This window comes from Callithrix jacchus, chromosome 2, assembly GCF_049354715.1.
Source record: "Callithrix jacchus isolate 240 chromosome 2, calJac240_pri, whole genome shotgun sequence".
NCBI lineage: Eukaryota > Metazoa > Chordata > Mammalia > Primates > Cebidae > Callithrix > Callithrix jacchus.
This window is the reverse complement of record NC_133503.1, coordinates 200,696,608-200,709,550: the sequence shown is the minus strand read 5'-3', so window position 1 is coordinate 200,709,550 and position 12,943 is coordinate 200,696,608. Positions and strand designations below refer to the sequence as shown.

At 44.1% G+C, this 12,943-nt stretch overlaps 1 protein-coding gene across 2 annotated transcripts in view; it reads left to right on the top strand.

Moving 5' to 3' along the window:
* Nucleotides 1-12,943, top strand: part of ADAMTS16 (ADAM metallopeptidase with thrombospondin type 1 motif 16) — a 182,825-nt gene that overhangs the window by 43,630 nt on the left and 126,252 nt on the right. For both annotated transcript variants that reach the window (XM_035291797.3, XM_017970002.4), the window contains 4 exons: nt 4,960-5,221; nt 8,794-8,993; nt 10,403-10,486; nt 12,668-12,827. In XM_035291797.3, coding sequence (XP_035147688.3) covers nt 4,960-5,221; nt 8,794-8,993; nt 10,403-10,486; nt 12,668-12,827 — 706 coding nt within the window. The remainder of the gene's footprint in view (nt 1-4,959; nt 5,222-8,793; nt 8,994-10,402; nt 10,487-12,667; nt 12,828-12,943) is intronic.

Genomic DNA, 12,943 nt, shown 5'->3' with positions numbered 1-12,943 from the left:
TTTTTGATCATTCATCTTTTAGTCTTTCTACTCAAGATACATATGATTTACAAAGGTAATTGCAGTATTATAAGATTATGTGTTTTTCTGTGTATTTACTATTTCTAGTGAGTGTTCTACCTTCACATTATTTTTCTATTGCTCATCAATGTCTTTTTCTTTCGGACTAAAGAACTCTCTTTACCATTTCTTATATGGCAGGTCTTGTGTTGATTAAATCCCTCAGCTTTTGTTTGTCTAGAAAAGCCTTTATTTCTCCTTCGTGTCTGAAGGATATGTTCTCTGCATATATTATTCTAGGATTCCAGTTTTCTTCCTTCAGCACTGGTAATATATTATCCCACTCTTTCCTGGCTTGTATGGTTTCCAGTGAGAAGTCTGCTGCCAGATGTATTGAAGCTCCATTGTGTGTTGTTTGTTCTTTTCTCTTATTGCTCTCAGGATTTTTTTCTTTGTCATCGATCTTTGAGAGTTTGATGATTAAGTGCTTTTAGGTCATCTTTGGGTTAAATCTGCTTACTGTTCCATCACCTTCCTGTTCTTGGGTTTCGATGTTTTTCTTTAGGTTTGGGAAGTCCTCTGTTATTATCCCTTGAATGAACTTTCCATCTCTCTCTCTACCTTCTCTTTCTGGCCTATAACTCTTAGATTTGCCATTTGAAGTAACTTCCTAGGCATGCTTTATTCTTTTTTTTCTTTTATTTTGTCTCTTCTGTGTATTTTCAAATAGGCTATCTTCAGGCTCATTAATTCTTTCTTCTGCTTCATGAATTCTGCTGTTAAGATTCTAATACATTCTTCAGTATGTCTAATGTATTTTCAACTCCAGAATTTCTTATCGATTCTTTTTAATTATTTCAATCTCTTTGTTAAATTTACCTAATAGGTACTGCCTGGCTGCCTCCAATGCTCATTCAAGGCCCAAGGCGTCTTCAGTCAACGTGTGCTGAATGCTGCCAGGTCTGAGACTCACTTTTCAGGGCAGCAGGCTTCTCTCTGACCCTGAAATGCCATCCAAGAGCCAAGGCCTGGAATTGGGGCCCCCCAAGAGCTTGCCTGGTGCTTTGCCTCTCTGTGGCCAAGCTGATACCTAAGTTGCAAGGCAGAGTCCCCTTTACACTTTCCCATGCTTTTCTTAAGCAGAAGAAGTCTCTGCCCATAGCCATCACAGCTGGGAATGTGCTGGGTCACACATGAAGCTAGCAGGTCTCTGACTGTCGCCCGAGGCCCACGTCGAGACTGCCTGGGTACCACTGCTGATTACTTCGGGCCTCAGGGCTCTCTAGTCAGTAGGTAACAAATCCTGAAAAGACTGGGTCCTTCCTTCCCTTCAATGCAGCTAGTTCCCTTCAAGCCCAGTGTGTGTCTAGCAGTGTCATCTGGGAGCTGGGTCCAAGAATGGGGGCCTCAGAATTCTGCCTCGTGCCCTACCTTACTGGGGCGGAGCTGGTCTTAGAGTTGCAAGACAAAGTCCTCTTTACTCTTTTTACTCCTCTCTTTAAGTAGAGAGAAGGAGTCTGCCTCAGAGTGGCAAGCTGTGCTGCCTGAAGCTGGGGGAGGGTTGGCAGCATCACTCCCTTGGTCACCCAGGCTGCTGTCTCATTAGGTTGCATTCCCCCAAGTCCACCAGTTCCAAGCCCAGCACAGCACCAGAACTTGCCTAGGAGTTTCGGTTCTTGGGCCTAGACTGCATTTCAAGTGTATGTAGGACCTCCGAGCACTTGAGCCCACAGTGGCAAGGCTTGCTGAACTCAGGCGCTGTCCGCTGGGATGGTTCTGACTCTCCAGCTTGGCCTGGTCTGGTCTAAATGTTCCCTCTGTGGGTGTCGGCTGAGTTCTGCCCTGTGTGGCTTTCCACTGTGATATGGTAGCACTGAGTTCCAATGCAAAGAATAGAATATTCCCGAAACAAACGACGCTTCAGGAGAAAAGATAAAGAATGAGAGTAAACATAAAAGTACTTGAAAATGAAAATGGCTCATTCTCATACTAAGCCCAGTTACTTCTTTACTGTGTTTGTGGATAAGTAGCTGTCATGAATAGGGCATTTGGTGTCACCCGAGACACGCTTTGAACTGGATCACTGGGAGTCCCTTCACTGCAGTAGAAGTAACCTCAGTGGTTGGCCATTTATTCATTTCTTCTCAGTTTCTATTTTATGTTTTGATCTAACAAGCAGTTTCCATGAATCTCAACAGATCACAATTAATACAAATCTACCGACTTGTAATTACGAATGACAACAGATGGAGTACAGTAAACATTCTGCTGCTCAGTTTCAATATTTTCTTCCCTTACGTTGTTCAGAACCAGCATGTCCCAGCAGTAACACAACACAATTCGCTCGTTTCTTATGAAGGCAATATAAGTGTTTGGTGAGTTTTCTAATGTAACATGATCTACAGAATTGGTCATGAGAGAGGCAGGCCCTGCGAGAGCAAAGCCTGAAGGACTCGGCCTCTTCTGAAGCCTGGTTAATAATCCACCGCCTTACATTCCGGTGGTCACTGTGAGCTACAGGCAGGTTCCCCAGACATTTTGTGAGTTTCCAAATATTCTTGATTCTGATAAGAAGAAAACATTCATCTTCTGCAATTGACCTTATCTTTTACATAAGCTTGCAAACTAATAATGCAGCAAGCTATGAAGTAACGTTTCTTTTGTATTTTTATCTGTTGCTTATCAAGGGATATCAAAATATTGTTCTTATCAGCTGCTATGCTTTATGTATTTAATGCCATTGGAGATTATTTAAATACAGAATATCATAACTCATACTAAATTATTAGTGAAACAGCTATAATGCTTGATGACTTTGTTAATGAAAACTCAAAAATCTGCCAGCTGCAACCAGACACCTTTGCCTGGGGATTCCGTCCTCTCAGCCTGGGCCACTCAGAATGTAGCCTTGAACCCAGGGGAAAGGAGGAGATGGTTCTGAATGCAGAACAGCTGTCAGATCACAAATGTGTAGACAAGGAAGTTAGAAAGAGCGTAAAAAGCAAAGCACCAGGTCAGGAGCAAAACTGTGTTTGGGATGATGGTGGTGCTGGGCGCACGGACACTCAGGGCTTCAGAGGCATCTCCAGCTGCACAGTGAAAAGCTCCTCAGGGGCTCTCTGAGCTACCAGAAGGAAATCAAAGATCATCAGGGTGAAGGATGATATTTTACATACTTCGTTCTATTAATCCAGCAAATCTCATTTGAATGTTCACTAGATCATCTACTTAGGTATATTAAGTCTTACAAATTCATGACAAGTAGCTATCCTTCTATCTGCTTCCTAGATGACAGAGGCACAGAAAGGCTGAGTCAATCATCCAAAGTCACACAGCTAATAAATGTGAGAATGGGATATAAATTCTGCAGTGTCTGACTCGTCCAGCCGTTTCCTATGCTGAATCACATCTATTCTAGGTTCTTAAGGAGCCAATCATCTTCTGAGGGGTGATTTGAAAAGTGAGCATTTGTTTGTATATGAAAAAAAGTGTCGTTGTTGTTTAAGCCACGCATGCATTTTTCTTCTTTTTTGGTTATACCTAAGCTGGTTTCCTTCAGTAATAGCGACTCTAATTGGGTAGTGTCATACAACGTTTAGCACATTGGTGACTGCTTATGCTTCTTCTCTGTTAAAATGCAGAAAGGTCAAAACCTAATTGGCTTCAACAATTATTTAACTTATTTCATACTTGGCATTCTCTGGTAGAACTGCAAAAGGTACTGTTTTTGTGTCTTCGTGCTGGAGTTCCAGAAGGCCAAGAAGGTTCTGAAGTCATTCGTGAACAGCGCCGCAGGGCAGGCTGCCTCTGCCCCTCCCTCAATCCTGGGCATAAATTCCAAGTATTTCACTTTCCCATGGCTTTGTGGTATTCGGGCCGCAGGAGGTCTAACCCCCGTGGTGGCTCTGATGGCTTTGCCGATAGTCTACCAAGCTTACCTTTGTCTTGCCTCCTCTCACCCCCAGTGGTAACACTGCAGCCAATGTTCCTCTCCCAATATTTGATAAACCTGCTCTCCTCTTTCTTTTATGTCTCCCACCCCAAACCCTATTTTCCTTGATTGTGTTTTTATAAAATCACTGCTTTCTTACTTCCGTTAATATCTTGCTTAGAAAAACCTTCCAGATTCTCTAAGAAAAATTTTTTATGCTTTCCTCCGGATTCATTTTGCCAAGTTACATTTCTAGAAAGTAATACATTTTAAGCCAGGCATGGTGGCTCACACCTGTAATCCCAGAACTTTGGGAGGCCGAGGTGGGTGGATCACCTGAGGTCAGCAGTTTGAGACCAGCCTGGCCAACATGGTGAAACCCAGTCTCTACTAAAAATACAAACAAAGTAGCCAGGCATGGTGGTGCATGCCTGTAATTCCAGCTACTTAGGAGACCGAGGCAGGAGAATCACTTGAACCTGGGAGGCAGAGGTTGCAGTGAGCTGAGACTGCGCCACTGCACTCCAGCCTGGGTGACAGAGCGAGACTCCCTCTCAAAAAAAAAAAAAAGTGTTACATTTTCTGTTTTCAAATTCGCTTTGAGTTTTGCACATTACTCTATTAGAATTCTAATTTTATCTCCTATCTGAGACCCCTCCCCAGTGTGAGTATTGAATATTTTAGTGCGCATGTGTTCCTTCTCACACCACCATTACTTTTGGTGTGAATTAACTGACTTTGGCATGTTGTGCGCCCTCTGTCCCTTTCTCCACCCTGGACTCCAGTCCTGGAGCAGCTCCACGCCATCTTTTGCCAGGGATGCAGTCGGAGAGCTCAGGCTGGGTGTGGAGGCCTTTGCTGCAGCTAATTCTCAGCCGGGGTTCCTGAACCTTTGCAGTGCTGGCGCCCACTGGAGGGGACAGCATGCCTGCCAGAGAATGATAAGAAATGCAGTGCTCGGAGTATAGGCGCTGGCTTCCACCAGATAGTCTAACTGCGTTTTCTTTCTCCCTTTTTATTTTTTCCAGTCAGGCATGATAAGAACAGAAGAGGCAGATTACTTCCTGAAGCCACTTCCTTCACACCTTGCGGGGAAACTCAGCGGCACTGCCCAGGGCGGCTCCCCATCCCACGTACTGTACAAGAGATCCACAGAGCCCCGAGCTCCTGGGGCCAGTGAGGTCCTGGTGACCTCCAGGACACGAGAGCTGGCGCATGGACACCTGCGCAGCAGCGACCTTCACCTGGGACAGCCACAAAAGCAGCATTTCTGTGGAAGACGCAAGAAATGTATGTAAGGGTGAATCTTTGCATGTATTTAGTGATTTCGACATTTATGTGAGCTCATGGAACCCTGTACATTTTCTTCAAAGCATGTCTGCCCACGCTTTGCTAAACTAAAGCAATCATTTCAGAGAGAGCTCCTTATCTATAAGTTCAGCATGGGACATCCCTCTATGTCGGATGGACAGATCATGGTAAATGAGGTTTTTTTAAGAACTCTTTCCTGGGCGGATTAAATGACACACTGTGCGGAAGTGCAGAATCCACCAGGCATCTTCCAAAGAACCCTGGCCTCACTACTCAGTCATTCTATACTTTTGACGCTTAGATTTATTCAAGCCCACATAGTTTTCTCGCTGAGGTAATTCATTTATACTCATATTTATGTACATTACCACATCAAAAGGGGCAGACTCAGTGTGACATAATATACCTACAATTCACCACCAAGGCTTTACCAAAGTCTTTTTTTGTCATGACCGTGTAGGAAATGATTTGTTATTTACATTTTATGTAGAAACCTCCCAGAAATTCAGGAACGGAAGTTATGCTTTCTGGAATGTCCCTCCCTTCCTTGAGCTCTCTCCTTGAGCGTCCCCGGGTTTACCCTCCCCGGGAGCCTCAGGACAGACCCCCTCCCCCCGCCCGTCATTCGCTGCTTGCTTGGCTTCTGTGACTGCTCCACCCAGCACCCTGAACAGAGGCAGACCTGCTGCAAGTGCTTAGTGAATCTCATTGAATGAGGGAAGGAGCAAAAATCTCTTGGCACCTACAACAACAGAATCAGTGCTTGTGAAATCGTCAGTGCCTTGTGGCCTCTGAACCCATTTCATCCTGTCCCCGAAAGTCATGTGCTGCATTCAGATGACTTGAAAACCTCACACCCAGATGGACTCAGTGGGCTCAGGTGTAGGGGAGGCAGCAGGAAGAACCTGCCAAGGACAAATGGAGGTGAACAGGAGGCTGAGAAAGTTGGGAAGACTGAGGTGGGTGAGTGTTTGAAAAGGGTGTGCAGCTCAGCACCAGCTGCCCCAGGCTGCCTTGACCGACAGGTTCAGGACCCAAATGCATGGCGGAGGCTGCGACAAGGTCAGAGCCAGGACTCCTGCTGCCGGGGTTCACGGTGAGGGTGTGGTCAGAGCAGGACAGATTCCATATACCAGGGAGATAAAGTGGCCCACACACCTGGATCTCAGCAGGAGAGATAGCAGGGCCGTCTTAACCTCTCTGACACACCACATACCAGGTTCTTAAGCAGATGTTGCAGTGGAATTTGAAAACGTCATGCAAAGAAGACCGTTGTGAGAGGACTGCGACCCTTTCACTCTCATCTGAAGGTGGTTAGCATCACGTCGGCTGGTGGCACAGCAAAGGCACAGCTGTGCATGGCAGGCAGTAGAGACGATCCACACGTGTGCATGTGTGCATGGGCATGTGAGTGTGTGTGTGTGTGTGTGTGTGTGTGTGGTGCATGTTCCCTTGAGAGACATTTCAGAATTGTAATAGTGGCGGTTAGTGAAAGTCAGTTATTTGAAAAAGGAGCCTAAACTCTATAACACATTTTGTATTTGAAAAGTGGAAAAAAACTTCCCATGGTTTTTATAATAAAACTAGAGAAAGCAAGCTCAACAAAATGCCTCGTGTAAGTGGAAGACATTGATGATTGACATCCTGTTTAGTTTGACAAATATTTCTGTCTCCTCTGGGCCATGCAGGTGACAGTGTCACACTCCTGGGCCTCGAGTGACCAGCAGCCATGTGAACAGCCCTGGCACCAGAAAAGTGAGCAGAATCCACAGCACTGCTTCCCACTGGAGCGTGCAGCCTCAGGGTCCTGTGTCACCTGATCATGGATGCACGCCCAGGGCACTGTCACCTGTGCATGGATGCTCCCTCAGGGCACTGCATCACCTGTGCACAGGCACCTTCTCGGGGCCCTGTGTCATCTGTGCATCGATATTTCCATGTTGTCCTTGAGGCTCTTGGACTTTCTCTCAAAGTCAGGGCAGTCCGCTTCTGTCTCAGTGGAATTCACACTTACAGGGATTCTTTCCTATTAGGGTCTCCGGTTCAGAAAATGGGAGCCCTTTTCTGTGTTCACTGAGGCATTTGTTGGTGGAAAAGGGCACACAGGGGCAGGTTGATTTGCTGAAAACCAATAGTGAGGCTGGACCTTAGGCTGATGAGTGGACCTGCCGCCCTTCAGGTGATGGCAGATGTGCACCTGGGGCCCATGTGTCCTGGGGACAATGTTGCAAGCTCCACATTGAGGGGCAGTCGTTTGCTGAGGGGTTTTCAGAGCTGAGGCCCATGAGATCACCACCACCAGGTGCTTCTGACTCCTGTCCCCAATACTGAGTGCCTGTAGCTGCTGGGCCCTGTGCTAACATGTTGTTTTTATCCTAAAGACATTTTTCCACTAGCGGTAAGAACAAGAGCTTTAGGACCACACCGTCCAGATCCAAAAGCCATTTCCAACGCTTTTGAGGGAAGGGCTGTGAGCATGTAATGTTCCTCTCCTCTCCCTTCATGACCTCATCCTCAGAACCCAGTGTTCAGGCTGGGTACAGATGGCAGGAGTTACACAGAGCCATCTCCTAGGGAGGAGGTCACACCTGTGTGCGTTGCATAAACATGAAAGGCAAATGATGAGTGCTCAGTAAACCTTACCTGGTGTGCTTATTATTCTCCAAAGCCTTTATTTAGTTTTGGAAGTATTTTAGCAAAGGAAAATAAAATGTGTTGGTTGAACCAGTCAAACAAATTAGCATCTGCTTACAGTGTGCTCCGTGAATAGTCTGCATGGATTTTGTGTGCACGCCACCCAAATATAGGGGCTTTTTGAAGTCCACTTTCACATGAAACAATTCTAACCACATTTTCTGAGGCATCCACTAAGCCTAATTGTTTTCAATATAGTGTTAACGTGACAATTATACATGCCAAAAATATTTTTAAAGGGATTACTTCAAGAGGAAAGTGTATACTTGGTCTTCTAATCAAATTAGGTAAATATTTATGGTACTTTCTAGGAAATTAAGCTCCGCAGTGAAGTGGAGCTGCCTCAAGCGTCTTATAATCCACTGGAAACAATTTAGACAAGCTAGTTATGTGTCCAGACATTGAAATCAACTTTAAAAATCGTCAAGTCATTCAATGCCTTCAAGTAGACAAACAATGCAAGCCAGCCTGCTTGTGTTCCTGTAACTGTTTGCTCCATTGCTTTGTCTCCGGAGGAGTCCGTTCTACAAATCCCTTTGCCTAAAGTCTTTGAACGCTTGTGCTGCTAGATGTTAGGACATAGAGCAAAAAAGCGCCTTCTCTTGCTGTTTCAAATTAGGATGGAATTACGTAAAGGGAAATACAGCAAAGATAGCCATGACCCCTATACTATATGAATTCTATTTAAATTGAGCACGCTACTTTAACACAAGCTTCCGCCTCATAAGGTTTTAAAGGTTATATGGTTTTTTTCATGAGCATTCATTTTTGAGGCCACATTTCTCTGTGACAAGTGACACCCCTGATTTTGTGTGATGACTTCTGCTTTCATTTGCCCTCTGCGTGTCCCTCCATAGACATGCCCCAGCCTCCCAAGGAAGACCTCTTCATCTTGCCAGACGAGTATAAGTCTTGCTTACGACATAAGCGCTCTCTTCTGAAGTCTCATAGAAATGAAGAACTGAACGTGGAGACCCTGGTGGTGGTAGACAAGAAGATGATGCTAAGCCATGGTCATGAAAATATCACCACCTACGTGCTAACGATACTCAACATGGTAGGATCGTCCCTCCAGCTGAGCCCGCCTGTGTCATTGCACTGATAGGGTGTGTGTGTGTGTGTGTGTGTGTGTACTTCCATTTTGTTACCTGTGGATTTGTGTTTCATAGATGAGAAATAGTTTATTAGTAGTAACTCCTTTAGTTTTTTATACTCCAATGAAAAGAGCCGTTTTCAGAACTTCAGAGAATAATTAAATAGGAAAAGTCCTTTGACCCCTCTGTAAGTCTCTGTAAGCCCGTGAGATGTTTTGGGTTTACTGGTGTCTATTTACTAGACACCTCTAAGGGAATGCTGAGCCACTGTAGTGCAGTAAATCTGATGATCAGCATTAGATGTGTGATTTTTTTTAGATGGCTCTACAGAAATGCCCAATGTTTTAGAAATATTAATGTTCAAATGCTGAATATAAACTATTTTATCTACAAAAGCAGGGGTAAAGTGCAACCTTTGAGAATATCACCTCAGATAAAATGTGTTTGTGTCTCAAATTGGCAGCTGCATTAATCACTGAAGAGTGAAGAGAGGTATACTAAGCCTCATTTCATGTACGTGAAATCTAGATGACAGAAGACAAAATCTTGGGTCACCAAAGTGTGTTTTTAAGAGTAGTTTTAATGACAGTATTTAAAAAGCATGTCTTTACATTCTTCTGCCTCAGTAAACAGAGTACCCCTGAATATGCCCATCGTTCCATGATGCCATGTAATGCCTATGGCTAGTGTCATTTTTGATAGACTGAACCATTCAGGTGATGGTCTCCCAGGAAACTGAGAAGGTGGTAAATAGAGCCACCATCCCGCTGCAAGGGGTTGAGGCATTGCCCTCTTGTCCTCAACAGGCTGCTCTGATGTGTGGAAGTGTTTGCCTCTGTTCTGTAGAACTTTGCCAATATTTCTGCACCTCAGTGTCAAATGGCTTCAGGTTGCTTTTCACAGTAGTCGCACTGTTCCTGCACCACCCCGAATGCCACTCTCATCATTCAGTTCCACCTCCGTGGTCCATCATCTCTAATATTTGTGTCTTTCTCTCATCTTCTTGTTACCACAATTTTTTCTTTCACTCTCTTGTATCCTCTTGGAATCCCAAGAGAGCTTGAGAAGTGCCTGGTTTCTGTCGTCATCATGATTAGCTTAAAAATCCTCTTGATATTCCAAGAAGAACGCTGGCCAACCCACAGGTCTCATGGTCCTTTCATGTGTGTTTGACAGGAAGACATGGACCTCATTTCCACCCAAAACTTGAGCTGTTTACAGCGATATGATGAACATATCTCTCTGCCTAGCAATACAAGAAGATTAACATTGCTCTGTCACTGAAGAACAAGGGCGTTGGATTCTAGACCCGCTAGTAGGTAGAGGGGAAATGCCACTGATGGGGCTGACATGGATTTCCCATGTTTTTCAGGTATCTGCTTTATTTAAAGATGGAACAATAGGAGGAAACATCAACATTGCAATTGTAGGTCTTATTCTTCTAGAAGACGAACAGGTAGATTATCTTTGAATTTATCTACTCTTTCTATTCCCAGAAGAATAAATGCAAAAGAATGCTTCCTTCTTTAATATAATTGTTCTCTGGGTTCTTCTCTCTCGAGGATAAACAGTATTTAATATTTTGTGTCCACTGCAAATGAATGTCTTTTCAATTCTTTTAACTTTTTTTTAAATTATTTTTTGTGGGTTTTGTGTGTGTGCAGAAGTGGTGAGAAATTCTCCTTTAATTGGCTTGTAAGACAATGGCATTTAAAAGCAGCCTGTGACATACAGGTGGGGCACACATTCAGCCTGTGAATACATAGCACGAACTGTCTCTTCAGCCATCATGAGCTTTTAGGGTGTCAGTGGGAAGGAGCCCTTTCTGATTCTTGCTAGACGAGTAAAAATGTTCTGTGGCCATGAAGATACATTGTACTGTGTGTCCCTACATTGCACTGTGTGGCCCGACATTGCTTTATTCTGTTATCTCCCAGCTCTTAACCCTCACCACCTGCAGCCTGGGATGTTTATTTTTATTAAGATTTCTTCAGACTGTCAAGTGCATTTCTCTCACTGTGTGAAAAAACATGGATGACGCAGATCTTGGTAGCAGTGGGTTAAAGATTCTTTGCCCCCATTTGGGACCTCCCTGTAAATGCATAGAGGTGGTTCATTCACGGTTATGAACACCTCGTGACATAAGTGATGGGGAGGCATTTTAGGCACAAAAGGCTCTCACTTCTATTTTCCCCCACGCTAATCATTAACTGGGCAAAGGAGAGTGGGTGCTAGGCAGGAGCCAGGTGCTCAGCCTCAGCTCCACCCTTGCTCACATTTTTCAGAGTCTCCCGTTAGCCACAGTTTTTTAATTTATAAAACAAAGAAATGTTTAGATGAAACCTGAGGTTATTCATAAGATCTAAGATGCTTTGTTGGTAAGGTTCTGGGATGCTGCTCTTTCTCTGTGCAGTCGGGGAATGTGTAGGCAGCGCTATTCCAGTCTGACTAGTCAGGAAAGATACCACCTTGTTGTCTTTTGTGTGAGGTTGCAGTTGGGGAGGGGGTTGCTGAACTCGCCGGGCTTCTCAGGTGACAGGTTAATTATTTCTTGTATTAAAACATTTTCACCTTGGAATTCATCCAAGCTGCAAAGAATAAGCGAGGCTATCGCTTGATCATACACCTGTTGACTTTAATTAATGCAGTTTTCCTGGAAATCACCTGCTAAAGATCGTCAAGCATGCCCCCATGTTTATGTGTAGCATTTAGCTTCAGTATATTTGACTGTCTGGAGAATCAAAATAAACTTTTCAGGAGAAAACATATTCAGTAACTGAGATACAAAAATGTCAATATGACATTCTGACAGTGTAAGCTTTACACAAGCTAGCGTCCTGAAGTTGACAACCTGTTGTTGTCTGCCCAGCCTTGTGAAAATAGAGCATGTCTGTGAATAAGGTTCAAATAACTTGGTGCAGCCTGGTCTGATGCATGTTCCTCCTGCATCTCAGATTCTTTGGTTCCCAAGAGTTCCAGTGTTTTATACTCTGTAATTTCACTGTTGCGTTATCAGAACTTGATATAGATAGAGGAGGTTGAATATGGTTTGCAGTTTCCCTTTATAGTTGCAGTTTATTTTCCAGAAACAAAGCGTTACCAATTGACCTACCTCCTCTCAGAAACATACTGCCTTTGCAGAAAGGGCATTTTAAGACTGTAATGATATGCATTAAAAGACTTATTTATTGGAAATCTCACTTGCTTAACTTGGTTGTGAGATAAACATAAACATATCCCTGTCTAGATGTGTTTTTCTAAATGTATGTGCAAAACCATGTATACATAATTCTGTGACTTTATTTAATTTCGAAAAGTGTTTCTCAAAGATTTTGAACACAAAAAAAAATCATGCACAGAAGTTATCTTTCTCGGGGCTCTGAACACGCACTCAGAATCGGACTGATACATTTTAATTGTTTATGTATGGAACTAGAGAAATGTCCATGAATGCCTACAGTGGCTCTGTGCAGGTTCTATATAATACATAAAATAGATGCACTAGTTCATATGCCATCCAGATCCATCCATGTATTTGGAATTCAGGTCGATGAGAGTTTGCTGTGATGACAATGCATTGTTATAACATGTTTTCTCTCCATTATACCGGGGTCTTTGGTCCTCGTCTCTTGCACAGCCGGGGCTGGTGATAAGTCACCACGCAGACCACACGTTAAGTAGCTTCTGTCAGTGGCAGTCTGGATTGATGGGGAAAGACGGGACTCGTCATGACCATGCCATCTTACTGACTGGTCTGGATATATGTTCCTGGAAGAATGAGCCCTGCGACACTTTGGGTGAGACCCTCCAGCAGAGTGTGAGGCCCACGTGTGGCATGTACACCCCTGGCGGTGGCACTGAGTATCGAGTAACTTTGCCCTTGTTCCCTGTTAACAGGCAGTAGCAGCTTCTT